Source organism: Petaurus breviceps, unplaced genomic scaffold (assembly GCF_028583685.1).
Source record: "Petaurus breviceps papuanus isolate PSGF00001 unplaced genomic scaffold, PetGlider_PUasm1.0 90879, whole genome shotgun sequence".
Taxonomy (NCBI): domain Eukaryota; kingdom Metazoa; phylum Chordata; class Mammalia; order Diprotodontia; family Petauridae; genus Petaurus; species Petaurus breviceps.
This window is the reverse complement of record NW_027187368.1, coordinates 2,402,962-2,429,382: the sequence shown is the minus strand read 5'-3', so window position 1 is coordinate 2,429,382 and position 26,421 is coordinate 2,402,962. Positions and strand designations below refer to the sequence as shown.

The 26,421-nt window shown below is 45.1% G+C and overlaps 1 protein-coding gene across 14 annotated transcripts in view; it reads left to right on the top strand.

Annotated features, from left to right (window-relative positions):
- DAB2IP (DAB2 interacting protein) overlaps positions 1-26,421 on the top strand; it is a 324,396-nt gene that overhangs the window by 278,362 nt on the left and 19,613 nt on the right. For 13 of the 14 annotated variants that reach the window (XM_069073764.1, XM_069073763.1, XM_069073765.1 and 10 more), the window contains 8 exons: positions 2,592-2,690; positions 4,986-5,537; positions 15,468-15,612; positions 15,898-16,042; positions 19,057-19,293; positions 23,034-23,235; positions 23,543-23,721; positions 25,526-26,408. In XM_069073764.1, coding sequence (XP_068929865.1) covers positions 2,592-2,690; positions 4,986-5,537; positions 15,468-15,612; positions 15,898-16,042; positions 19,057-19,293; positions 23,034-23,235; positions 23,543-23,721; positions 25,526-26,408 — 2,442 coding nt within the window. The remainder of the gene's footprint in view (positions 1-2,591; positions 2,691-4,985; positions 5,538-15,467; positions 15,613-15,897; positions 16,043-19,056; positions 19,294-23,033; positions 23,236-23,542; positions 23,722-25,525; positions 26,409-26,421) is intronic. The other variant, XM_069073762.1, reaches the window with a different exon arrangement.

The window sequence follows — 26,421 nt, the reverse complement described above, 5'->3', positions numbered from 1 at the left end:
ATTCTCTAACCTGCAGAATAGTTGCTGATAAGCATTAGTAGAAGGACTCGCCTACAGCATTGAAATCACAACAACAATAATAACTACTACTACTAGTGACATTTACATAGCACTTTCAGGTTAACAAAGCACTTCTAATTTGAGTGTCTTGTTTAACCTCTAAGAGGACCAGTTTTCCCATGGTAATTGGGGAAGATAGTATAGGTACAGTTATAGGGAAGGGAAAAAATGCTTTGTAAACTCTAAAGCACTGTGGAAAGGTGAGCTACTGTCATCATCATCTTCCTCATTATTATTCCAACCAACTTGGGGCTTGAGGGAAGAAAAAAAGGCGGACGGGGCAATTTTACATGATAACTTTATTATATATTTAAAAGGAATAGCAAGTTGTACATAGTAGATTTGCAGTTTCCTGTGTGGTCACCTTTTTTATTACACTGTGTTATGGAAATTCTTGTTTTATTCCATACATTAAAAATAATTTTTTTTAAAAGGGATTGACTCCAGAACCCTGAGAGAGTAATATAACCTTCTTTACTCTGAGAAAAAATAACAAAAAATAAATCTTTGTCTCTCCTGAAATCCTGTCTGAGTTGGGCTGGCCCCAGTCTGTTGAGCTCTGCTTCACAGGAGGCTGGATGAATTAGTCTCAGAGTGAACCTACGTTCAGGAAGACAGTAGTGGTCTATGGGTGACCCCAAAGGTTCCACATCTCAAGCACTGAGATGGAATGGTGCCAGTGACTTGGCTTCTCCTTCTTTCCTCCATTAGCTCCTTTAGCTTCCACTTTGAGATCATTTCTCGAAAGATGAACCCCCTTGATAATTATGCTTAATTAGTGGAACCATCCATCTGAGGGATGGCTATATTCATGTAAATAAGTTGCATCATGGAAATTAATGAGTCCTGCATTTTCCTTTCTGGTCCCTGCAAACTCATGACATAATGCTTGGCCCCCAGAAAACAACTGCCCCTCTGCCAGTCAGGTGCCCGTTGATGGTGCTGGTGGAAGAGGAAGAGGAAGAGCAGGAGGAAGAAGAGAGCTTCTCTTGTGGAAGAGCAAGTCAGAAGCTTCTAAGGAGCTGTGGCTCTGGGAGAGATGTGTGTCTGTGTGTGACTTTGTTTTGCTGCTCCTTTCTGGCCCTTGTCTGCTTTCTCCTTCCCTGGTGGGTTGTGCTGTGGTAGAAACAACACAGATTTAGACTCAGGAGACCTGGCTTCTCGTCTTGGTTCTTTTACTTATTAATTCTGTGACCCCAGGCCAGCCGGTTTCCTTTTTGGAGCTTCCCTCTCCTTCTCTGTAAAATGAGTGGCCTGGATAAGATCATCTCTAAGGTCCCTTCCAGGCAAACATCCCACAGCTTTTGGATTCATAACCCTTGCACTAGTACTTTGCAGAATTATTGTGAGAAAAGCACTTTGCAAACCTTAAAACACTATATAATTGTGAATTATTATTACTGTGGCCGTGGTTGTTGTTCATGATTCTTAAGATAGGCAGCATGGTATAGAGAAAAATATCCTGAATTTGGAGTCAGAAAACCCAGGCTTGCATTCTCACCCTGCTACTTATTATTTGTGTGATCTTAACTGGTCACTTTCCATTTCTGAACTTCCATTTCCTTATCTGTAAAGTGAGGTGGCTGAGCTCTAAGTTCTTTACACCTCCAAAGTCTAAATATCCTTTCTTTATTTCATTTTTCATTTCTAGAATGAAATAAACATTTCCATAGCATAGTATAATAATAAAATGATTGTATATGAAACTGCAAATCTGCTATGTGTAACTTGCTATTCCTTTCAAATATACAACAAAATTATCCTGTCAATTTTTTTTCCTTCCCTCCCCAGAAAATTGTTGGGAAAACTAGGAAACAGTATGGTAGAACCTGGGCACAAACCAATATCTTACACCATTTGCCAGGATAAGGTCAAAATGTATACATGACCCAGATATAAAGAGAGATTTTTACAAGAAAATTAGAAGAACATGAAACATATTATTTAGTAGACTAATGGGTAGGCAAACAATCTATGAATAAAAACAAGATAGAAGGTAAAATTAGGTGTAAATATCCTTTCAGGTGGTATTGGCTTATGATCTTAGAGTCAGAAGGTCTGACTTGAGCCTGTTCCCAGGTCTACCCTCTCAGTTTTTTTTAACCTGTAAGATAAAGAAATTTTATATTAAATGAGAGAGACAACGAGAGTACTGGACCCAGAGTCACCAGGCTGGGATAGAGTTCTGGGATTTCTGCTTACTATCTGTGTTACCTTCACAGATTTCCCTCTCCTTTCTGAGCCTTCTTTGTCACATATAAAATGAAGGGGCCTAGACTAAACTATCTCGGAGGTCCCTTCCAGCTCTCCATGATGAGGTGATCTCTAAGGTCATTTCCCTTTCTGATACTCTGAGAATGTTTGATTAAGAAGGCACTTCCTCCCTCTCCTCAATGTGTGTGTATGTATATGTACATGGATATGTGTGCCCCTGTGTATCCCCCAGGCATTCTATGTCCTTGGAGCTGTCCAGCAGGTAGACATAGGTTACCTGTTTGGTTATCACACCATCCCTCTTCCTTTCCACACAGGTAACAACTTCCTCAGGAAGCAAGTGCTTTTCCTGCCGATCTGCAGCTGAGCGGGATAAATGGATGGAGAACCTTCGTCGAGCTGTGCATCCGAACAAGGTAAAATCTGGGATTGGTGGGTGGTTTGGTCCCTGAATCTCCCCCCCTCCTGGCACCACAGTGCCATTCATGGGAAACACTATGCTTTGGTCAGACTTCAACCCTGGTGGCAGGCTTTGTCATTTGTACCCAGGTGGGGAGATTGAAATTAGATCTGCCCAGGTGCAGAAGGATGGAGATGCCAGAGAACACAAGAATGTGGAAGGAAGCGATTATCTCAGGAATGGGTTAAGGGCAGTTCTGTGTGGAGGTAAAGGAATGGACAGGATAATAAAATGTACTGTCCTGAGGCATATGCTGGCCCACGATTTGACATTTTACTGGGCATCTAGGACCCTTTCCAGCTATGTTGCCTGGGGTTCTCTTTGATCTGGGCATATCAAATTAACCACATTGGTATTAAATAATCCCTGCCATCTCATCCTAGCTTTGTGATTGATCACTCATTTCAGTCATGTCCAGCTCTTCATGACTCATTTGGGGTTTTCTTGGCAAAGATACTAGGATGATTTGCCATGTCCTTCTCCAGCTCATTTTGCAGATGAAGAAACTGAGGCACACAGGGTTAAGTGACTTGCCTAGGATAACACAGCTAGTGTCTGGGGCCAGATTTTAACTCAGAAGGATGAGTCTTCCTGACTCCAGGCCGAGCACTATATCCACTGTGCCACCTATCTGTCCCATCTCATCCTAGAGATCCCCACATTTGTTGGGGAGAGAAATGTTTTCTCAGCCATGGTTGAAATCAAATCTCCTGAGTGACTCTCAGAAGCAGTTGTACTTTGCAGAGGTTTTAAAAACCTGCAAGGAAGGGAGGATGCCTTTTCCAAACATACCCTTTCTCTATCATGCCTTGATTCTCCCTAAAACTCTCTACTTTCCAGTTCAGGTTCTTTGCAATCTCTCTGTCTCTCTCTCTCTCTCTGTCTCTGTCTCTGTCTCTCTCTGTCTCTCTCTCTCTCTCTGTCTCTCTCTCTCTCTCTCTCTGTCTCTCTCTCTCTGTCTCTCTCTCTCTCTGTCTCTCTCTCTGTCTCTGTCTCTGTCTCTCTCTCTCTCTGTCTCTGTCTCTGTCTCTCTCTCTCTGTCTCTCTCCCTCTCTCTCTCTCTCTCCCTCTCTCCCTTCCTCTCCCTCTCTCTCCCCCCTTCTCTTTCTCAAACATTCCACTCATTAGAAATCAGAAAATCATAGAAAGTTGAAGTTAGAAGGGATTTTTAAAAAAGAAAATGGAAAACATTACCATGTTAAAGCTGAAAGATACTTTAGAACATAGAATGTGAAAGCATAGAGCATAAAATGTGAGAACCAAATGGGATCTTAAGCGTTATCTAATCCAACTGTCTTATTGAGCAAATGAGGATGCTGAGGCCCAAGAGCATTAAGTGAGTTGACCAAGGTCTAGTTTGTGGCATAAGGAAGGATTAGAACTTGAATCCTCTGAGTCTCAGTCCACTCTTCTTTTTACTGTGACCTGCAACCTCCTTTTATACAACTCTTAAAATAGTCTACCTTACTGTTTTAGGACCCTGAAAAGATGGCTTCTTATCTGTCCAATTTTCCACAAGACATATTATTATTGGCCATGTGTCTTCTTAGGTTAATTTGTTTCTCACTTAAGACATGAGGTTAAAGACAATCCAGAAATTAGAAGGAAAGAAGGGTTTAAAGAGGACCCACTAACTTCCTCTTCTTTTAATACCAAGTTCATAGTACAATTTTGGCAATTTCAATTTCAGACAGCCAAACCAAATGAATTGGCCTTAGTTTCTCAATCTGTAAAATGAAGAAGTTGAACAAAATTACCTCTTAAGGTCATTTATAGGCCTAACATTTTTTATTTTATGTTCTAATTTTCTTTTTTTAATAGGACCAATTATAACATTCTCTATTCTTTGTTCTCATTTCTAACATCTCTTCCAGCTCCAAAATTCTAAGTTCTCTGTTTTAACGTAATATGTCTTGAGGTTTTTTTCCAGCTCTGACATTTTATGACTGAAATTAACTCTAGCTAGGTGACCCATTTAGAAAAAGGTATAGGGGGCGGCTAGGTAGAGTGGAGCACCAGCCCTGGAGTCAGGAGGATCTGAGTTCAAATCCAGCCTCAGACACTTAACACAAAAACTAGCTGTGTGACCTTGGGCAAGTCACTTAACCCCAATTACCCTCTTAAAAAAAAAAAAAGAAAAAAGGTATAGGAGGATGACCACATATGCCAGTGGGTTGGTTGGAGTGTGTAGTAGACAGGAAGGGGAATCATTGCTCCTTGCCTAATCTCTGACTGTCCATGTGCTCCCTAGGACAACAGTCGGAGGGTGGAGCACATGCTGAAGCTTTGGGTCATCGAAGCAAAGGACCTCCCGGCCAAGAAGAAGTATTTATGTGAACTGTGCCTGGATGATGTCCTTTATGCACGGACTACATGTAAGCTAAAGACAGATAATGTCTTCTGGGGGGAACACTTTGAGTTCAATAACCTGCCACCTCTCAGGAATATCACGGTGCACTTGTACAAGGAGACTGACAAGAAGAAGAAGAAGGACAAGAATAACTATCTGGGGCTGGTGAACCTGGCTGTGGCCTCGGTGTCGGGGCGGCAGTTCGTGGAGAAGTGGTACCCTGTGGTGACACCCAACCCCAAGGGCAAGAGTCCTGGCCCCATGATCCGCATCAAGTCCCGGTACCAGACTGTCAGCATCCTTCCTATGGAGATGTATAAGGAATTTGCTGAGTACATCACCAACAACTATATGGCTCTGTGCTCGGCACTGGAACCTGTGCTGAGCGTCAAGAACAAGGAGGAGATGGCGTCAGCCCTGGTGCACATCCTGCAAAGCACAGGGAAAGCCAAGGTACGAGCCAAACTCTGCATGTCCTTCATGCCCCAGCTGGGCACATGTGGCAGCACACGAACACACACACACACACACACACACACACACACGCACGCACATGCTGGGCATGTGTACACAAGCCAGTCATCACCCAGAGTTTGCTTTCCCTCTCTTTCTCCAAGGAGAGAGACAGGTTGTCCCGAGCCCAGAGTTGGGGAAATAGAATGTTAGCACATATAACATAAAAAGCTGAGCTGGAAGGACCTTATAGAATGTCAGGACTGGAAGAGACTTTAGGATGTTGAGTGCTGAAATATAGAGCACAGAATGAATGAAATGATCATAGCCAGCACACATAGCCCTTCCTGTGTGCCTGGCACTGTGCTGAGTGCTTTACGGTTATCATCTTATTTGACCCTCACAGCAGCTTTGGGGTGGGAAGGGGGCGGGGTGGGGGGCTGTCATCACCATTTTACGGTTAAGGAAACTGAAGCAAAGCCTAGCTAGTGAGTATCTGAGGCCAGACTTGAACTTGGGTCTTCCTGACTCCAGACCCAGTGCTTTATCCACTGCAACACATAGTTGTAAGGGTTTTGATAGAACTTAGAGACCATATAATACAGGGATTTTTAACCTGGGCTCTATTAAATTTTAAAATATATACAAATATATATTTGATAACCACATTTCAATGTAATTGCTTCCCTTGGTAATCCTCTGTGTTTTATGCATTTAAAAAAGATTCTAAGAAGGGTCCATATACTTCACCAGACTGCCAGTACAGACCCCAACAAAAAGGAACTCCTTATCTTGTCAAACACCTTCATTTTATAGATGAGAAAATGGAGTCTCCAAGAGGTAAATTGGCAACTCCAAAGTAATGAAGCTAAGAGTAAAACTCAGGTGTGACTTGATACAATTTTCACTGTTCCAAAGCTGCCTCCTGGTGAAGTTCCTACCTGTTGGGGACTTTGCCCATAGCACTAATGATGAAACTGAAACTTAAAGAACTGACTCTGAGCTCACACCCAATATCCAGGCTAAATGTGTACACAGCAGGTGTTGGGCTGAATATTCTAGGTTCTTGCCTCTGTGGAAGGGCCATGATTGCTGTATGATTTAGGGTCCCAGTTTAACGTGTGAAACTGGATGTTGATGTGGGAACTTCTTCCTCCCTTAAAGCAGACTGCCTACACTGAAGTTAGACACTTACTTTCTTCCTCTTACAGAATATCAACACTAAAAGGGATTTCTGAGATCACTTTGTTCAGCCCCCTTATTTTACCTAAGGGTAGAAACTGAGGAACGGAGGCCCATAAAAAGGAACTGTTCTGCCCTGGGTTACACAGTGAGTTAACGGCAAAATCCAATCTCTGCTCCAAGGGCAGGGCTCTTTCTACCAAGATAGACTGCCTCCTCTCCTTTGAGTATACCCAGATCAAAGCCCCTGTCTGAGTCCCAATTAACTGAACTATTCGTCTAAGAAGGTTAGTCAGCACTTGGGGAGGAGGATAATTTGTTGGGCAAGTAGGAAACCGTCTCTCCCCTGCCGGCTCTGTTGAACCTGCTGGTACCTGCTCATTACCGAGGATTAATGCCATCAGAAATGTTGGTATTCAAGATGGGAGAGGAGGGGCTACTGTCCCCAATTCTGATCTGGTTAGCTTCTGGAAGCTGGGTCAGTGGCCAGTATCCTGGGTCTCAGACCTATGACATTACTTCTTCCCACTCTGGAGAGGGTAAAAAAGGTAAGTCCCTTGCCCACACTTAAGGACATCCTCCACATGACCTTAGCATGAGAAGCAGAGTTGCCCATGAAACACAGGAGAGTTAGTGATGTAGTAAAAAGAGCAATAGAATTGGGGTCAAAAGACCTAGATTTGAGTCCTGCTGTTTATTAGCAACCTTATATAAGTTGCTTCTCTGTTTGGGCCTCTATCCATAAAATGAGGGGAGTTGAACCAGTTGGTCTCCCAGGTTTCCTTCTAGCTTTAATATTCTGTGCATCTATAATGTGGATTTTGTGACTCTCTTTCTACTATGCTTTCTACCTCTCTTATCTGTCTCCCTCATATCGCACATATTTCCCTGCTTCTTTTATCATGCTCACACACACCCTACTTCTGGCCTGTTGCTTCCCTAAAGAAGGAGGTCTCTTTCTCCTCCTCCCTCTTGGGGACCAAACCCCAAACCAAGTCAATCTATTTCATCCTTAGATTAGACATTGGGCAAAGTACCTGTGCTTGGCTGGGTTACCTCACCTTGTGGCCTAAGGAAGATGATTTTCCAACCCTCCTGTGCTCAGTCATCCACTCTCTAAAAATGGGCAATACTTGGTCCCCAGTTGTAGGGGATATCTTGTTAGTCATGTGAATCAGGGATGGCAGATTTTATGGAACAGGAAAGAAAGGGACAAACCTTAGCTCATATTTAAAGAAGTCAGCTTTTTCCCTCCTTTGGCCTGAGGTTCACTTGAAAGGAAACTTGGTACCAAGTGCCAAGAAAAAAAATAGACAATCAAAGAAACAGCCCTATCACACTGGGTTTTGGGCAGAAGATAAGGTCTATGGTTCAAGCTTGTTCACTAAGCTGATAAATACACTAGGGACTCAATCTCACCCAATCCATCAATGCAACTGTCCCTGGAGGAGTACCTCTTCTCTCATATTTAAATATAATTAGATTGTTGATCATAAGATTTAGAGCAGGAAAAGGACCTGAAATGATCTCTTCTAACCTTCTCATCTTACTGATGATGTTAATGTTAAGTATTGCCCAAGACCATAGAGTAACAAGTAACTGAGCCAGGATTTGGTCCCAGGCCTTGCAATTCCTGATCATATTAGCACCTCTGTGGGAAATGTAAGTTAAATTCCCCCCGGCTTTTCAATTTCTAAACCTCAGTTTCCTTCCCTTTCACACAAAGGAGTTGGGCTGGGTGACATGTATGGTCCTTTTGGTGCTAATGTTTTTGAGTTTATGTTCTCTGTCTGTAAGCCTTGATTTAAGCCTGAGTCCCAGACTATTACAGCTCTACCCTTCAAGGCCAAGAATAATGACCAGGATCCAAGTAACTAAATCTTGGGTTAGTTTTCTTAGTACCTTACTCACTTGGTACCTTTCCTTCCCTGCCCCCCCCCCCCAAATCCTCATTTCCCTTTCAAAAACCACAATAGCACATTGAATAGGTGTGATTGATGGACCTAAAAGAATCAGCCTTTGGACTATCCAGCTCATAGGATAAATCACTACCAGAACATCCCTCAAAAAAGATTTTTTCACTCTTTACACCTGCTATCATTCCTGGTAGGGAGGCATAACTAATGCTTGCTGTGGGATAAGAAGTGAAGAGTGTGATCCTGGTGTTCTGCCTGCCTGATCCCATAAGAAGGTCACAGTCATTCATTCCCCGTGCTAATGCTCCAGGCAGTATGTTGTTTTCCTTGATGCTATCAGTAAGGCAAAGCTGCTGTACAGGTTGAAATGTCAAACCTTCCTTTTTGTAAATGATTGCCCCTGTTTCTGCTTTGCTAATATTAGCTATATGTAAGATCTTGGGCAGGTCATTTGCCTTTCTGAGCCTCAATTCTTTATTTATAAAATCAGGGGAGAGGGGTATTGTTAGCATGGAGAAGAGGCTGGAGGTAGCCATGAAGTCAGACATGGGTTTAAGTACTGCTCTTTAGCTAATACTGGCATGTGACCCTGGGTAAGTCACTTAACTGTTTAGTTGCTCAGTCAAATCTCTAAGACTGTAAATTGCTGAATAATTGCTGATCTGCCTTAGTAGAGGGCTTTATCTTCACTACTACAGTAGTTCCCTACACTAACCAAATCACAAGTCTAGACTTCCCTCCCTCAAAAAAATGATTGGCCTCTCTTAGGCCCCTTCCAACTTCAAATCCAGTATTCCTTCCCCATACATAGCCTTGCCGATAGTCCAAGAGATCAATGATATGATTTAGTCCCCCCTCTCATTGTATAGATGAGGAAACAGTGGTCTCAGGAGAAGTGGCTTTTCTAAAGTCACACAGCTAGCAAATCTTTAAGTGCCAAGACTTAAACCTAGGTCTTCTAATTCGAAAGCCAGTAGTCTTTTCACTATACCACACGGGCTTGGACAGGTTTAATGACCTTTTGTAAAGATGAGTTCTCAAATAGATTTTTTTTCTTCTTCCTTAAAAGGGTAAGAAACAGATAAGAAATAGTTTCCTAAGAGGCTCAATTCCTTGATGACCAGAGTAGAAATGGTTGCTCAAAGAGAATTGTGGGGGAATCCTTGCTTCCCATTGTGCAACCCTATAATCACCAGCCATTAAGTCTACTTGGGGGTTCCACATGGCTTCTAGGAAAATATCGTGTGTGTGTGTGTGTGTGTGTGTGTGTGTGTGTATTCTGAGCTTTTAAGAAGAAGGGAGGATAAGGTCTATGACTCAAGGCATTAAATCTGAGATAAACATTCAATTACAACTGTAAACATATTTTTATTTGTTTCTAGGCCAAGGATATTTCTGCATTTCCATGTTAATTTATATGTTGGTGGTAGTAGGGGTATAGAGGGACTTTTATGTCTGGTTTATTCTATCTTAAGAGATCTCCAAGCAGAGCCCTGGACCAAGAGTCAGGAGATGCAGGGTGTAGTCCCAGCTCTACCATTTACTAGCTTTATGACCTTAGGTAAGTCATTGTCTCTCATAATACCTCAGTATCCTCATTTATAAAATGAGACAATTATAATATCTCTATGGTCCCTTCAAACTCTGTATTCTAACATTCTCTGTTCTAAAGCCTTTCCCAGTTAAAAAAAAATCCTGCAGTTTTGTGATACCCAAGAACCAGCCTTTTACTGCTACCACCCTGACAAGGTTCCTCTGGGCTACCCCCAGAGTTATGGCTATGTCAGGGTTCCCATTATCAGACCAACATTTCAGTTGCCACAACCAGGCTATAAAACACCAATCAACCCACTCGCTTGAAGCTTCTTGGCCTTCCAGGGCTCAGCCCAAGGGTCTAATTCTGTTACAGCATTCATGAAAATTAATTTGGATCCTTTAAGTAGCAGTGGCAGAGTAGGAGCAGGAGAAAGAGGGTGTTGCTCAGAGTGAGGGCCCTTTGGGGAAGCCAGCATTGATATACATAGTGCTGACAACTGGGGCAAGTCGGAAGGAGGAAGGGCTCAGCCTTCAATAAGAAAGGAGGGACCAAGGATGGACAGAACCATGCAGCACATTTTCCTTCCCTTGGCCTTACTGTCAAAGATCAATGCTCAATCTGTAGGGAAATCTCCAGGGGGAAGTGGGAAAAGGTTTTGCCTGTCTCTTATCATCCTCAGTCCAGTATTGTTTTTACAGTTTCACTCCATCTCTGCTTCTTTAAAGTCCCTTCATATCACTGTGAAATGTCAGAGTTGGAAGAGATGTTAGAACACAGAATGTCCACAACCAGAAGGAACCTTAGGGAACCAAGCCCTTCATTTTACAGAGAGAAGAAATGTGGCCCAGAGAAGGAAAGTGCCTTCCTTGCCAAGAAGATTCATTTTAGTTAGTGACAGAAACCTATCTTCAGTCATAGGTAGAATGATAGAACCTTAGAACTTGAAGGGACTCGTATCCCTGGAATGTCAGAACTGATAGAGAACTCAGAGACCCCATACTTTTTTTTTTAACAGATAAAGAAACTGAAGCACCAAGATTATCCCAAGGTCACACAATTATTTAGCTTCAAAATCATTATTAAAACTCAGGTCTCCTGACTTCGGGGTTAGCACTTCTTTTCCCCTTATAGTGTACTTAAAAAAGGAACCCAAGAAGTTATCTGGTCCAAACCCCCATCTAGTGCAGGGACCTTCTATTATATCCCTGATATGGAAGCTTTCCCTCCTGGGATTCTGTGGATTGAATTGACCAGGTTCTCTTTGAAGTTGGGGGGGGGGGGGGGGGGGAGGGGAGAAATCCTTTTGTCATACTGTTTGGACCATCTGGATTTGGATATTTCATGTTTTTTTTGAAAGTAAGTTTCACCTGGAACTAGAAATGATTAGAGTCTCAGGGATTGTCTGAGATGTTGTTTTTCAGAGAATTGAATCCCGATGGAACTGTCTCGGTCTGTCTAGTAGGTCCAGGGAGATAAAGGCAGCACTGATGTTGGCCCCCATGCAATATAATTATAGAAAGATAGTTGGTTGTCTTGAAATATTCCCTAGGGGGGACTTCCTCACACCTGTGTTCAGTCAGCCATAGAGAGCTGGAGCCCCACTATGAAAGGTGTATGCATGTGTATTATGTGTATATGTACCTGTGTGTGTGTGTGTGTGTGTGTGTGTATATATATATATATATATGTATGTATGTGCATGAGTGCATATTTATTTGTATGAATGAGTTTCAACAGTATGGCTACAGAATAACAACTAATCAACCATAGACTTCAAATCCTAAAACCTTAAATTCAGAAGGCATATCTATTTCCCCATTCTTAAAATGTTATTAGTACTCTTTTAAAATATCGTTCAATAATATATCACATAACAAATATCAGTATTAAATATCATCCCTTATAACAAATATGTATAGCCCTGCAAAACAGATGGATACATTGGCCATGTCTACGCCTCAGTCTGCCCCTATAGTCTGCCAGCCATGCTTCATAACCATTCCACTGAAGTCAGAATAGATCACTGGATTGATTAGAATTTTGTTTTCCTTCACATTATTGTGGGCATCATGTAAATTATCCTCCTGGTTCTTACTTCGCTATGAATCAGTTCAGAGAAGTCTTTCCCAGTTTTTCTGAATTCTTCATTGTCATAATTTCATATGGTGAAATAATTTGCTCCATTACATTCATGTACCAGTTGATCTAGCCATTCACCAGGTGACCAGTATCCATTTTCTTTTTTTTTTTTGCATTTTTTTGGAGGGCTTAAGTAACTTGCCCAAGGTTACCCGACTAGTTTTTTTTGTGTGGGTGTTAAGTGTCTGAGGCCGGAACTGAACTCAGGACCTCCTGACTCTGGGGCCAGCGCTATACTCACTGCGCCACCTAGCCGCCCCCAGTATCCATTTTCTATCCCATTCCTTGCTACTAAAAAAGCGCTCATGTACATAGTTTTGTCTATATGGAAACTTTACCTCTCTTTGATACCCTTGAGGTCTATGTCTAGTAATAGTATTGCTGGGCCAATAAGTTTTGTTTTCTATTTAGTAAAGAGTTTTCTATTTTTTAGTACAGTTCCTTTTAGAAGGAATAAGGCAATTCATAGCTCCATCAACAATGTATCAGTGCACCTATCTTTCCACAGCTCCTCCAACATTTACCATTTTTATTTTCTCAAATTAGCATGCATTTAATAAGCATTTGAAATTGTAACATAATGTGCTAAGCTCTAGCCTAGGGAAATAAAGAAAGGCAAAAAAGATTGTGTGTGTGTGTGTGTGTGTGTGTGAACAGTTTTCTATCGGCAAAATGAGGTTGGGCTAGATGATCATCTAAGGTCCCTTCCAGATTTTACTTGAGGACAGGGACCATCACATTTTTATATTGGTATCCTTGTGCCTGACACAAGTACTTAGTAAAAGCTTGTAGATTGATTAATTTTGTGAAGAGACTTAGGGGAACAGAGCCAAATTTTAAAGCAAACCCATCTAGGAGTCTGGAGGATGAACCTGACTTGTGTGACTTTGGACAAGTCACTTTCCTTCTTTCTCTGTCTTCACCATCTCTTTTTTCCTTTCTCCCACTGCTTTCTTCTTGCTACCCTCCTTCTCTTGTTATCTTCAATATATCTGTCTTCTTTGATCCCATCACTATTCCTTCTTCACTCTCTTCAGTGTTGCTAAAAGGCTTTCCTTGTTACCAGCTTCTCTTCTCTCTTTTAAGGAAACTCCACCCCCCACTCTTATACCCAAAAGCCAGGAGAGCTAATTGTGGGAGTGAAAGGAGGAGGAAGGGGGGCTTTGTTCCCCTACAGGGATTTTACAGGCAGCTCTGAATAGATGGGTGTTGGTGGGTTTCTTTTTTAAGCCTCTCATGCTGAGGGGAGGTTTTTCCCTCTTGGTGTTTCCCCCAGAAACATGCTGTGAAGGGGATCTGACAACAGCGATTTGTTCTCTGTAGTGAGAAACACAAAGGCACGAAGTTCAGTCCTTCTAAGAAAGCGAAGGCGGCTCTCCCTGGTGCTGCCACATGGCAGGGTTGTTTTCCTGGGCAGCCATGGTATCGAGGATCCTAGAATCCCCAATTCTCTGAATCTTAAAATATTAGAATAGAGTTAAAAAAGGCTTTTTTCGAGGCAATCCAACCCAATTCCATAGGAATCCCCTCTCCGGCATCCACAGTAGATGACCATGCCTCCTCTGCTTGAATACTGCCAGTGATGAGGAGTTCGTTACTTATCCAGGTGACACTTCAGGATACTTCTGATTAATTTGTTCCTTAAAATGAGAGACAGAGCCTGCTTGCCTGTAACTTCTGCCTATTGATCCTAGTTTTGCCCTCTTGGACTAAGCTAAAGAAGTATAGGTTTTCTTCCATATGACAGCCCTTCATATATTTGTAATCAGTTAGCAAACTTTTAAGCGCCTGCTGTGTTCCAGGCACTGTACCGAGTGCTTGGTAGAAAGCTGTCCTGGCTTTGCTGAGTCTCCCTTTGTGTCTCTCCTCCACACATCCTCTCTTTTACTTATGCAGCTTCCCCCCGATCTCTGCCTTTGGAACAATCTTGTCCTAGAACAGAGCAGGAAGGCCATTGCCCTGTAACTGAGTGTGGCTGGATATGGACCAGGAAAGCAGGGAGAGGCCACCCAGCAGCTTTAGCTGCCACCTCTCCTCAGCAGAACCCAAGTTCCCAGAGGCCTCTCTGAGACTTCAGCAGGCACTGGGGCCAAAGGGGACATTCTCCTCTAAAACTCTCAGGAACCAGACTTGTGGATTTAGAGCCCACCTGGCAGAGGTGGCATCAGCAGAGGAAGACCTGGCCAGGCCACATCTGGAGTTCTATCAAATGGTTCTGTTGCTAAGGGGGGGTGGGGGGGAGGGGAGGAGCAATCTTTTTGCTTGTAGTTTAAACCTATTTACTATACACATATCAGTTGGGTCAAAGCTGAGTGAGCATGAACATGTGCTTATCAAAGATTAGGTGGGGACTGGTTCAGCTGTGGTCCCGGCAAGAAATTTTTTTTTCCTTCCTTGGGGAGACAGGTTTGTAATCAGAGGACCTGGGTTCAAAGATCAACACTGTTGTTTACTGGCAGTGTGACCTTGAGCAAGTTACTTAGCCTCTGTGGACCTCGGTTTCTTCATCTGTAAAATAAAGAGGTCGGACCAGCTAATCTGTAATGTCCCTATCGACTCTAAATCCTCTGATCTTGGTTCAGACCGGAACAGGAAGATACCGGTGAGGGCAAGAGAACAGGAGAGAACCAGGGAACCCGAGGGCATCTTACTTGGTTCCAGATCACCTTCTTTTCCCTCATTGCTCATGATATCCCTCTACCCAAAGTCAAGAGAGGCCAAATCCTGGAAAACTGGGCAGAAATGGGGGTGGTGAGAGGGCTGAAGTTGGGTCCCCATCTCCCTTATCAGACTTTAGGTAGTGGTGACACAGAATAACTCACGTTTGTATTCTGCTTTAAGATTGATGAAGCACTTGCCTCATAATACCCCTGAAACAGGTAGAGCAGATATTTTTGTCTTCCTTTTACATTAGTTGGACTCCTAAAGAAGTGAAGTGACTGGTCCGTGGCCACCCATTCAGTAAGTTTCAGTAGAGGTACACACCCAGGCCTCTGGAACCCATACCTCTCACTGTACTGTGTTACCAATAGGGATCTGGGTTTACAGCAGGAACATGCTGTGTTGGGATGTTAGGAAAAGCCCTGTCTACTTCCCACCAGGATAAGGACTGACCCCTCCACAGAATGTGTTCCCCCAATTCACTCCCCTCTGCAGGACTTCCTCACAGACCTGATGATGTCCGAAGTAGACCGCTGTGGGGAGAATGAGCACCTCATCTTCCGAGAGAACACCTTAGCCACCAAGGCCATTGAGGAATATCTTAAGCTGGTGGGCCAGAAGTATCTGCAGGATGCCTTAGGTTGGTGTCACTGGACATGGAACCAGGGATGGGGGGAGGAGGGCTGTGTGAGGCCAAGGGGATCATCCTGAGTGGGGCAGGGGAGGATGAACTGTGGCTCAAACCCTGAAGAAGTCCCTGGTATAAGAGGAAGACAGCCCATGTTCTCCGGTGGCTGCTATTCTAAGAGGGAAGGTCCTCTCCCACATACACACCTCAAATGTAATGATGCTGTTACCTGAGGCTGCCTTCTCACACAGCCCAGGGGACCTCACACCACCTGCCTATGGTGGGGACTCTTTGCAGGTGAGTTTATCAAAGCTTTGTATGAGTCGGATGAGAATTGCGAAGTGGACCCCAGCAAGTGCTCATCCTCAGACCTCCCCGAGCACCAGAGTAACCTGAAGATGTGCTGTGAGCTGGCTTTCTGCAAGATCATCAACTCCTACTGGTCAGTGTGCCTCGTGCTACCCTCCCCCTCTTACCCCTACAGTCCCAGCTATGTACTGCAGCGCCCTCCCTGCAACCCCCCACCTCTGCCCCCTCCCCCTTGACTTCCTTGGGCCTTCCAGAGTTGGTCACCTAAGAAGGCAGAGAAGAGGGAATTTCCTGGCTATGGTTCAAAGAGCTTTTCCTCATTCGCGCCCCCCCCCCCCCACGCACACATCCTCATGCGCATTCCTATAACATTGAATGGTTTACCAAGTTATTCACACTGTCCCCTGCTCCCTCCAATGTATAGGTCATCATCATTATCACAAGGGTGGAATATTATAATAAGTTTTAAAGCATTTTGTAATAGAGAAAGCAATGGGTAAATGTCAACTATTGTTATCACTGCTGCATTTACTGGGTATATACATGTATTATCCCACTACTAGACATGTTTATTTGTTTAAGACTAGTGTTCTCCACCTTGTCCAGTCTGTTTGTGGGCCTGATGCCACTACTGATTGGTGTAGGAGTTTTGATCTGCTCTGTTTCCGACCTGGGCAGGTCCAAATCAGGCAGCCTGATGGTTCCCTTCTCCTAGGGGACTCACCATTAATATGGTGTCAGTATGCTCCTTGGTGCAGGTGCCGGGCACAAGCCACTGTAGCTCAGAGCTCCAGCAACCCCAGCCTCCCAGTAGCTGGGATTATAGTCACGTGCTGCCACACCCAGCTGCTACTTTAAATTATGTCATTGTAGAGCTCAAAAGGATTGAACATCAGAGGTTCACAACCTTTTTTGGTGCCTGTATCCCTTGACTTTCAGTAACCCTTCCAACATTCCCTATTCAGTATGAAAGGAATACTTTTTAGAGTTTACTGTGCACATAGCCCTAAGTAAAAGAGACCTTTCAAGATGAAAGGAAGTAAGTTCTGGAGTCTAACACACATTCATATAAGAAACAAACAACAAATATCACTCCTTGACAAGCTTCTTGGGTCCCCCGGGCGTAGGGGTCAGAGCTGGAAGGGATGGGTATCAGTCACTTAGTCCAATCCTTTCTTTTTCCTTGAGGTCCAAAGAAGCAACTTAGCCTCTCATTTAGCTGGTAAAGTGGTGCTGGGCTTAGACTTTACAATACAACCCTGCTAGAAGCTGTCTGAAGGCAGGGATAGTTTCCAGCTTATTAACAGATCCCCTTTATTCAATGCTGAGGATCTAATAAGTGCCAAAGCATTTAATCCAGCCTCTTGGTTGAAGGAGGAGAGGGTTTGCAGTTAGGCAGGCAGTGTTTTCTTCTAGCATCCCTACCTCTTTCTCACTCACCTTTCCTAGGGAATAATTAATGGGAGCCAGCAGGTAGAGAAGCCTGGGGTTGGTGGAACAGGCGAGATAAGGTAAAGATCAGTCCAGGCTTTATATAGAACAGTGGAGTCTGCAGGCTGGTCAGGGCTATGGGAGGGAGAGCAAGTGTGCTGGGAAGCTGTACAATAACCAAAAATTGTTATAATTAGGGCATGATTTGGACATCTGGAAAGTTTCAGTGTAAGCAGAATTTCAGCAAGCTGCTGCTGGTTCCCAGAAGAAAGTTGTGTGATGAATGATAGGCCCAGCCCTACACAAAGCAGTGCTGGGATTTGTTAAAACAATTACTGCCTCCTCTCTTCAAAGCCCAGAGGAGAGTGATGTTTCCCAGGACCCTATGGGAAGGAGAGCTTCTCTCTGCTGATGCACCCAGATTAGTTCTGACAGGTTTCCTTTTGAGACCCATGTAAGCCCTAGCAGGGGGCTCAGAGGCAAGTGGGATGGGGGCAGCACAAAAGCCAGGCTAACCCTACTGGAAAGAAGCAGGGGAGGGAGTCTTGTTTTCGGGGGCGACTCCTGAGTCTGTGCTGGCAGCCACTATCTTTGTGAGGATTAAGGACTGGTAAATAAATATTCTTGTGGACCAGTAAGGAAACTTTCATTGGTTCCCCATTATCTACTACATACGTCCAAACTCCTTCACCTAATTTGATGACCCCTACAATCTGGCCCCAACCTAGATCCTCAGAGCTGGAAGGGACCTTAGCATGTAAAAGGATAGAACAGAGTTCATAGAATGTCAGAGCTGGAAGGGGACCTTAGAATGTATACAGTGTTAGCACATAGATCACTAAAAGTTGAGTTTGAAGATCCATTAAAACATAGAATTTTGAAGCTAGAAACAATCTTAGAACACAGTGTTAGAACTGGGAGAGACCTTGGAACTAAGAATGACAGAATATGAAGTCACCTTAGAATAAAGAGAGAAATGGAAAGGAATTTAGGGATTATCTAATTCTCTTGTCACTTTACAGAAAAGGAAATTGAGACCCAGAGAGGAAGGCCACATGACCTGCCCAAGGTCATACAGTAGATGTGGCAGGGCTAAGATTTGAACCAAAATTCTTACTCTTAGTTAGACTCCATTTCTATTTTGCTGGATTCTCTCCCTCTCCAGCCTTATCCTTTATTCCTCCTCACCTAGAACCCTCTGCCCCAAACCCAGCTTGTCTTCTAACTGGCCTTTAAGCTGAAGAGTCTCTTGGATACGCTGGAGTTCTTTGGAGAGCTGAGGCCGTTCTCAGGGAACAGGGCCATGTCATGTGGCCTGATGATTCCGTGATGGGGTGTTTCAGGGATGAGTATTTGTTTTGACAAAGTGAAGCGGTATCCAGGAGACCAGAAGGCTTTGTTTGGGTTTTCCTCGCTGTTTGCCAGGCCCAGGCACCATTTGGATAGGAAGGAGGCCTAAGAGGTGAGGTGAGAGTACAGCTCATGTTTCTGTAATGCTTGACATTAGGAAAGTACTATTCCCACTCTGCAGATGAGGGAGCTGAGGCTTAAGAAAGGACTTTCCCAAGATCACACAGCTAGTTAGTAGAAGAACTGCCACTAGAACCCAGATCTTTTAAGTCAGCATTCAAGACTCTGCAGGAGGCCCCTGGGTTGATGCCACCTCTGAAGGTTGGCCCAAGGTAATCCTTGGGGCTCCCTTTCTTTTCCCTACAGCGTCTTCCCCCGGGAGCTGAAGGAAGTCTTTGCCTCCTGGAGGCAGGAATGTAGTAACCGGGGCCGGCCAGACATCAGCGAGCGCCTCATCAGTGCCTCTCTCTTCCTGCGTTTCCTCTGCCCTGCCATCATGTCCCCTTCCCTCTTCAGCCTGCTGCAGGAGTACCCCGATGACCGGACAGCTCGAACACTGACCCTCATCGCCAAGGTCACCCAGAACCTGGCCAACTTTGCCAAGTGAGTAGAACCTCCCACTGTAACAGATAAGCACAGGTACACATGTAAACACACACACACATACACTCCTTTCCCTTTCCCTTTGTGGAAACCCAGAAATGAGCTCCTGCTACCCTAGCGTTATCATCACCACCAATAATGACCACTTCCATCTCTGCGGCCCCTGACACTTTGAGGGCTCTTCTCATAGTAACAGTAGTCTGATGCAGAGCCAGAATGATCTGGGGTCAAGTCCTACCTCTGACAAGGTCTGACTGTGTGTCCTTAGGCAAGTCCAGTGCCCTTCAGTACCCTAGGCAACTCTTTAAGACTTTGTGGGGAGGAAGGAAGGGAAGAAGGAAAGGAAGAAGGAAACAAGGAAGGGAAAAAGAAAGGACTTGCTATGATTATACCCATGTGACAGTTGTAGAAACTGAGACAGACAGAGGTTAAATGACTTGCCCAGGGTCACATAGCTATGCAGCTGGATTTGAGGAAGTTTTTTCATCCAGGAATTCCTCTTATCAGTGGAATCACAGGTCCAATTTCTGTCCTGTCTGGTTCTATCTTGTCTTTTCTTCTCCTTGGGAGGTCAAGAGTGCAAACATTACTCTCTTCATTTTTCAGAGGGGAAAATGAAACTTGATCTCTTGGCAGTAAGGAACCATTCACTTTTCTCTAGTGTCCTACATTACAGAATGATTTCCTCACTACCTCGTTGTGCTTTTTGTGTCCTAGTTCAGCCACTTATAAATTCTATAACCTTGACAAACCCCCTGTGAGTTTCCATTTCTGCCCCATAAGATGAGTCTGAGGGGGATCGGTGTCTTCAAGGACATCTGCTCAAGACTCTGCACCTGGTTGTTGGGAAGAAAGCACCATGTGAACTTAAATGGGCTTTGGAAATAGGAGCATTTACTCTTAATGATGATAAATCAGTGTTGGCTAAGTGGCGGTTGGGTGGTATAGTCAGCAGGTGCTAGAACAGTTCAGTTGGGGTGATTGCCATGACCTGGAGTAGTCAGAGAAGGCTTCATGGAGGAGAAGAGCCTTAACTTCCAGGGAGAGAAAGAGTTAGATCTGTGGAGAGGACATCTCAAGTTTGGTGGTCCTGGGGGACTGCCTGAATCAAGATAGGAATGAACTTATAATGTGTATGTCTGGGAGACAGCAAGATCAGCAATCATAGCTCCCAATATTATACAATTCTACATCTCTTATATCATCTGGGAGCCTTAGAAAAACCCTGTGAGGGAGGCAGGGCAGGTATTATTATCATCATTTTACTGAGGAGAAAATTGAGGTATAGTAAGGAGGAAGTGACTTATCCAAGGTCACACAGTTCATCTATGGCAACATTCAGTTTAAGGTCCCCATTTCTTTTGGCTTCAAATCCAGTGCTTTCTATTTCTTTTCTCTCTACCCCAAAATATGTGGTCTAGGCTTTACACATGGGCCATGGTTCATAGCCTATAGAAAGTCCAGATCTGGGGTGGTGGAAGACCCCCTGTGAGAAGGAAGAGCAGCATCCTATTTGGAGGAGCCCCGAAAGCGTTACCCTGTTAGGCATTGTTCTCCCCAATGCTCCACTGGGGAAATAGTGGGAGAGCACAAGGCATTGGGAGGGGCTGCCCCTTACAGCCTGGGCATGTTCTTCTGATTCACAGCTTTTGGGCTCTGCCTGGTCTCCACAGTTTCCCAAAGTGACAATGGAAGGAAGTACAGCTCCAAGCTCCTTCGTGCTCCCTGCCCTTCCCAGAATACCAGAGTAGGCCCTCGAGGGGCTAGCTGGCTTACCCTCTGGTGTGTGCTGGCTACCTTACCCCTGAGGTCAGGAGGAGTGAGTACAGCAAGGCCCTGAACCCTGAGACACTGGCAGGACTTAGGGTGTTTTTTGCCATATAATATAATAACAGGGCCCACCTTGGTGGGGATGGGAGACAATGGATTTGTTCCTTTGGGACCTGCCCAAGAGGTCATTCATGCAGTGCTAGCTGAATATGTTTCCCCCACATCCACCCGTAAGCCAAATGCTTAATTAGCAACTATATTAGAAAAAAACAAAACAATGTTGTAAATGAGTCCAAACGATGGATACTCGGAGGCCATGGGATCAAGCACTGAAGGTGAGCTTAAAGATTATCTATTCAAAGGGTGACTAGGTGGCGCAGTGAATAGAGCACTGGCCCTGGAGTCAGGAGGACCTGACTTCAAATACAGCCTTAGCACTTAACATGTGCTAGCCATGTGACCTTGGCCAAGTTACTTAACTCCAATTGCTCTGCCCTTCCTCCTCCAAAAAGAAAAAATTAAAAAAAAAAAAAGATTATTCAAACTCTCATTGTACAGAGAAGGAAACTGAGGCCTACAGAGGTAAAGTGATTCATCTAGGGTCAGATTGCTTGTAAATGACACATCAAGGATTCAAACCGAAGTCTTCTTAACCCAAATCCAGTTCTCTTTTTCCTTCCACCCCACTTCCCAACACTGACTATTCCAAAGTAGCAGATAATATCAAACTGCTTCTCAGCTTTATCTTCCTGATCACATTTGGTTGAATCTAACTGGTCTTGTAGTGAGTTTGCACACTGACCAATTGCAAGGAATGATGGCTTTGACCCACATTTAGGGAGAAAGGAGGGTTCCAGTGAGGGATATATGAGAAGGCCTTTATGCACAAGCAGTTGGGAGCTGATGTGACTTGGTCACAGGTCACAGTGGATAGACCCCTGGGCCTGCAGTGAGGAGGACCTGGGTTCGAATATGACTTCACATACTAGTTGTGTGACCCTGGGCAAGTCTGCCTCAGTTTCCTCAAATGTAAAGTTAGGATAACAATAGCACCTATATCACGAGATTGTTGTGAGGATCACATGAGAGAATATTTGTAAAGCACTTAGCACAGTGCCTGGAACATAGCAGAAGCTTAATAAATTCTTGTTCCCTAGCCTTCTTCTTCCCTCTTCCCAAAAAAAGACAACCAATGCTTCAGGTCGCGACAAAGTTCCTTCTGTTCTTTCCAAATGGGATTCTTCCAGAAGGAGGAAGAAAAAGAAGGGGGTGATGAGGCTCAAGCATCATAATATAGTAACATAATACTGCAAGTTTATTTAATTTTGTTGATTTGAATACTCCCTCTACTGACTCAACTTGTAGCCCTTCTGTGACATAGCAGATGGTTTTTGTTTTTTTTTTTAAGACTTACTGCAGCCAAAAACTTCATCACCCTGCAGCTTGGCGACAAGCTTCTTCCTCCATAGAGCCTTCCAAAAGCATCACCTGAAATAGCCTTTCCCTCTGCATCTAGATGGCTCAGAAGTGGGGACAATAAGGCATCAGAGGAAACAGGTTCTATAAGAGCTTACATCCCTGTAACACACACAGTTTCCCTGTTGGGATCCTTATTATTTCCATTTGATAGATGGGGCAGTAGAGGAGTAGAGAGATACATTATTGACTTGGCCTGCTCATGGTCATCGAGCCAGTGGGGGTCTGAGACAAGACTCTAACCTGAGTCTCCTGTTTCCAAGTCCAACACCCTTCCCATTACATCACTGACTTAATGAACAAACTTCTCATTTGAGAAAATGTCTAATACAATGAATTAGGTTTCGCCTTTGATCCCTTTTCTTCCCATCAGTCTTTGGGATGGGATGATGTCAACAGAATGGGCTCCAGGCAGGGTAAGAGACAGCCTCATGATGTGTGGCTCAGCCTGGCTTGGCTGCCACAAGGGGCTCACACTACCCCTGTTTTGCCAGGTTTGGCAGCAAGGAGGAATACATGTCCTTCATGAATCAGTTTCTGGAACACGAGTGGACAAACATGCAGCGGTTCCTGTTGGAGATCTCTAACCCAGAGACCATCTCAAACACAGCCGGCTTCGAGGGCTATATCGACTTGGGGAGGGAACTCTCCACTTTGCATTCCCTGCTCTGGGAGGTCATTTCTCAGTTCGAGCAGGTACCACAGGGTTGAGTGGGAAGGGGGGAGGAGAAGGAGGAGGAGGAAGAAAAAGATAAAAAAAAAGAGCCTTACAATGTCAGAGAATGCTGAATATTAGAAGCAGAAGAGACTTTTGATCATAGACTATTTGAACTGGATAGGATTTCTCTACATAGCATGTTAAAACAGGAGAACAGCAGATCCCTGAAGTCCACTATGGTGAAAGGAGAAAGGGGAAGGCCACCAGATAAGACCCAGGGAGCCCCTCTCTTCTTTGTGTCCATTCCCCAGCAGGTAATATCTACGTCTCACCGTCTCTCTGCAGAGTACGGTCACCAAGCTCGGGCCTCTGCCTCGGATCCTGAGGGATGTCAACACAGCCCTGAACAATCCAGCCAGTATGCAATTGTCAGTGACAGCTGAGCATGCAGCCTCTACCCCAAGTACAGGGGGCAGCATCTCTGCAGGGCTACAGAAGATGGTGATTGAGAATGATCTCTCTGGGTAAGAGCCTTGGCACATAAGCTGGGTGGCAAGACTGGGGCCAAAGGGGTTGGTGGAAGGTAGACCAGATCCAGCCTCAGACCCATGTGAGGTCTTCTGCTCTGTGCTTAAGGTGGAAGCCTGAAAAGAACACCAGGTCTGGAGTCAAATGACCCAGGTCTGTATTTTATATTTGCATAATTTGGCTCAAATCACTTTTGAGCCTTAGTTTCTCCATTTGCAAAATGAGGGGGTTGAACTAAAGCATCTCTAAGGTCCATTAAAGCTTTGTGGGTTTTGTGACCCCCTCCCTGGATGGCTTTAGGAAGCAGTTATCCTAGGTGCTTAAAAAATGCTTGTTGATTGATTAAGTAGAACATCAACAATCCATTTCAGCCCCCAATGTGTGTCTCTACTACAGTCACCAACCCTCCCCGAACTGGATCTGTTTCCTTTTCTTTTCCCCGGGTCATCTGAGCCTGGGGCTCAGCATTTGGTAGAACTCCTGGAAAAGGATATTTTGATAAAATCCTTTCAGAGAGCCCCACAACTATGACTGACGTGTTTACCCTACAAAGAGACTCTTTCACACACACACATGCACACACACACTCCCTCTCTCTCATTCTCGTTATTTTGGGCACCCACCTAATCCCCCACTGCTACTCCCCTGGAGCCTGTTTTTCTGGGGTGTTGTTCCAGTTTAAAATTAGCCCTTAGATCTCTCCCTGCCTCAGTGCTATGCCCTGGGGATTGCTCTGACCAGCTCATTTGCACAGAGGTGTTAATTACTAATAATGCCCTAATGTGTGTTAGTCACTGATAAACCCCTCACCCTTCTGCCCTCTCCCAGAGGCATTTTTATTTTACAAGAGAATTGTCAAGCAGGAAAGTGTTAGACCTGAGCAATTAATCTCTAACAGTGGGTTTGAGACTATTTGGGCAGAGAGATGGGAGTAGGTAGGTGCCTCTCCTCTGTATAGTTGGCTCTGCACAGAATCATTCCCATACTCCCTTCTTCCCTGCTGAGCACACACTATCTCCTCTCCTCTGTTCTTTTCTCTCCTCTCTGTAATTCACGCTCCCAAGGATTCGCTGGTCTCTGTGTCAGCTGTTCTTGGGAATATATGAGTTTGATGCCGCACTCTCCCTGGCTTCTGGAGAGGACAGGAGAGTTTTGTCCCTTAGGTCCCGGCTGCCTCCCTCTGCCCAATTCTGGCTGGGATTCACCCTGTTTGTTTCTCCTTTCCCTCTTCAGTGGGGAGTCTGGTCTGATCTGCATTCTATGCTTTAGTTACTATCCTAAAGAAAGTGAGAAAGGAGGACACACTAACAGGCATTTTCACAATCCCCAGTATCAGAGAGGGACACTCAGAAGACCATTTAGATTGTGTGCAAGTGGACACCTTTCACAGCATGAAGCACCTCTGTCCTCTTGGTCCCAGGTCTGCATAGCAAGGAAGCAGCTCTTGATCTGGAGTCTGATAATGAGGGCTTCTAGCCTTACTGGGTCTCAGCTTCCTCATCTGATCTATATATTTTAAGAGGAGGTTGGACTAGATGAGATGTCGGGTCCCTTCCAGCTGTAAATCTTCCAGTGCCATGATTCCTTCCCTCCCTCCTCCTTTCTCACCGTGAGCCCCACAGACCTCCCCTACCCATGCCTCCCTGGCTGTTTTGCTCTTCCCCAACAATAATCTTCCTGCTTGTTCTTCCCTGGATTGATTTATTCTGTTTATTTTGCGCTTTTGCATAGCATTTATGGTTCTTCTTCTTCTCCTTCCCTCCCTACCCCTTCCCCTGTGTGTGCTTTTCTTCCCTGCAGTCTGATAGATTTCACACGGTTACCATCTCCAACCCCTGAAAACAAGGACTTGTTTTTTGTCACAAGGTCCTCTGGGGTCCAACCCTCCCCTGCCCGGAGCTCGAGCTACTCGGAGGCCAATGAGCCTGACGTCCAGATGTCCAACGGCAGCAAAAGCCTCTCCATGGTGGACCTGCAGGACAGTCGGATGTTGGATGGGGGCACCAGCACCCCAGGGGCCTCGGACCCTCTCAATGACAGCCAGTCATCCACAGGGCAGCTACAGGGTGTGTGGACAGCCCGGACAACCCAGAACAGCCTGGCAGGCATGGCCACGGTGCGGCGGGCAGGGCAGACACCCACCACACCCAGCTCTGAGGGTGCACCGGGCCGGCCCCAGCTGCTAGCACCACTATCTTTCCAGAACCCTGTATATCAGATGGCTGCTGGCTTGCCCCTCTCACCCAGGGGCTTAGGAGACTCGGGCTCTGAGTGCCACAGCTCGCTGAGCTCTCACAGCAACAGTGAGGAGCTGGCAGCTAGCAAACTTAGTGGGGGAGGCTTTGGGAGCGCTGCTGCCGAGGACTTGACCCGGCGCCCTGGGGAGCTGGCAAGGCGGCAGATGTCGCTGACAGAAAAGGGTGGACAGTCTGCTGTGCCACGGCAGAACAGTGCCGGCCCTCAGCGGCGGATAGACCAGCCACCGCCTCCCCCACCTCCCCCTGTCACTCGGGGCCGGACGCCACCTTCCCTCTTGAACACCATGCAGTACCCCCGGCCGTCAAGCGGGAGCATGATGTCCTCCTCCCCTGACTGGCCGGGCAGTGGAGCCCGGCTCAGGCAGCAGTCATCGTCCTCTAAGGGGGACAGCCCCGAGATGAAGCAGCGTACCATGCACAAACAGGTCAGTCTTTGCT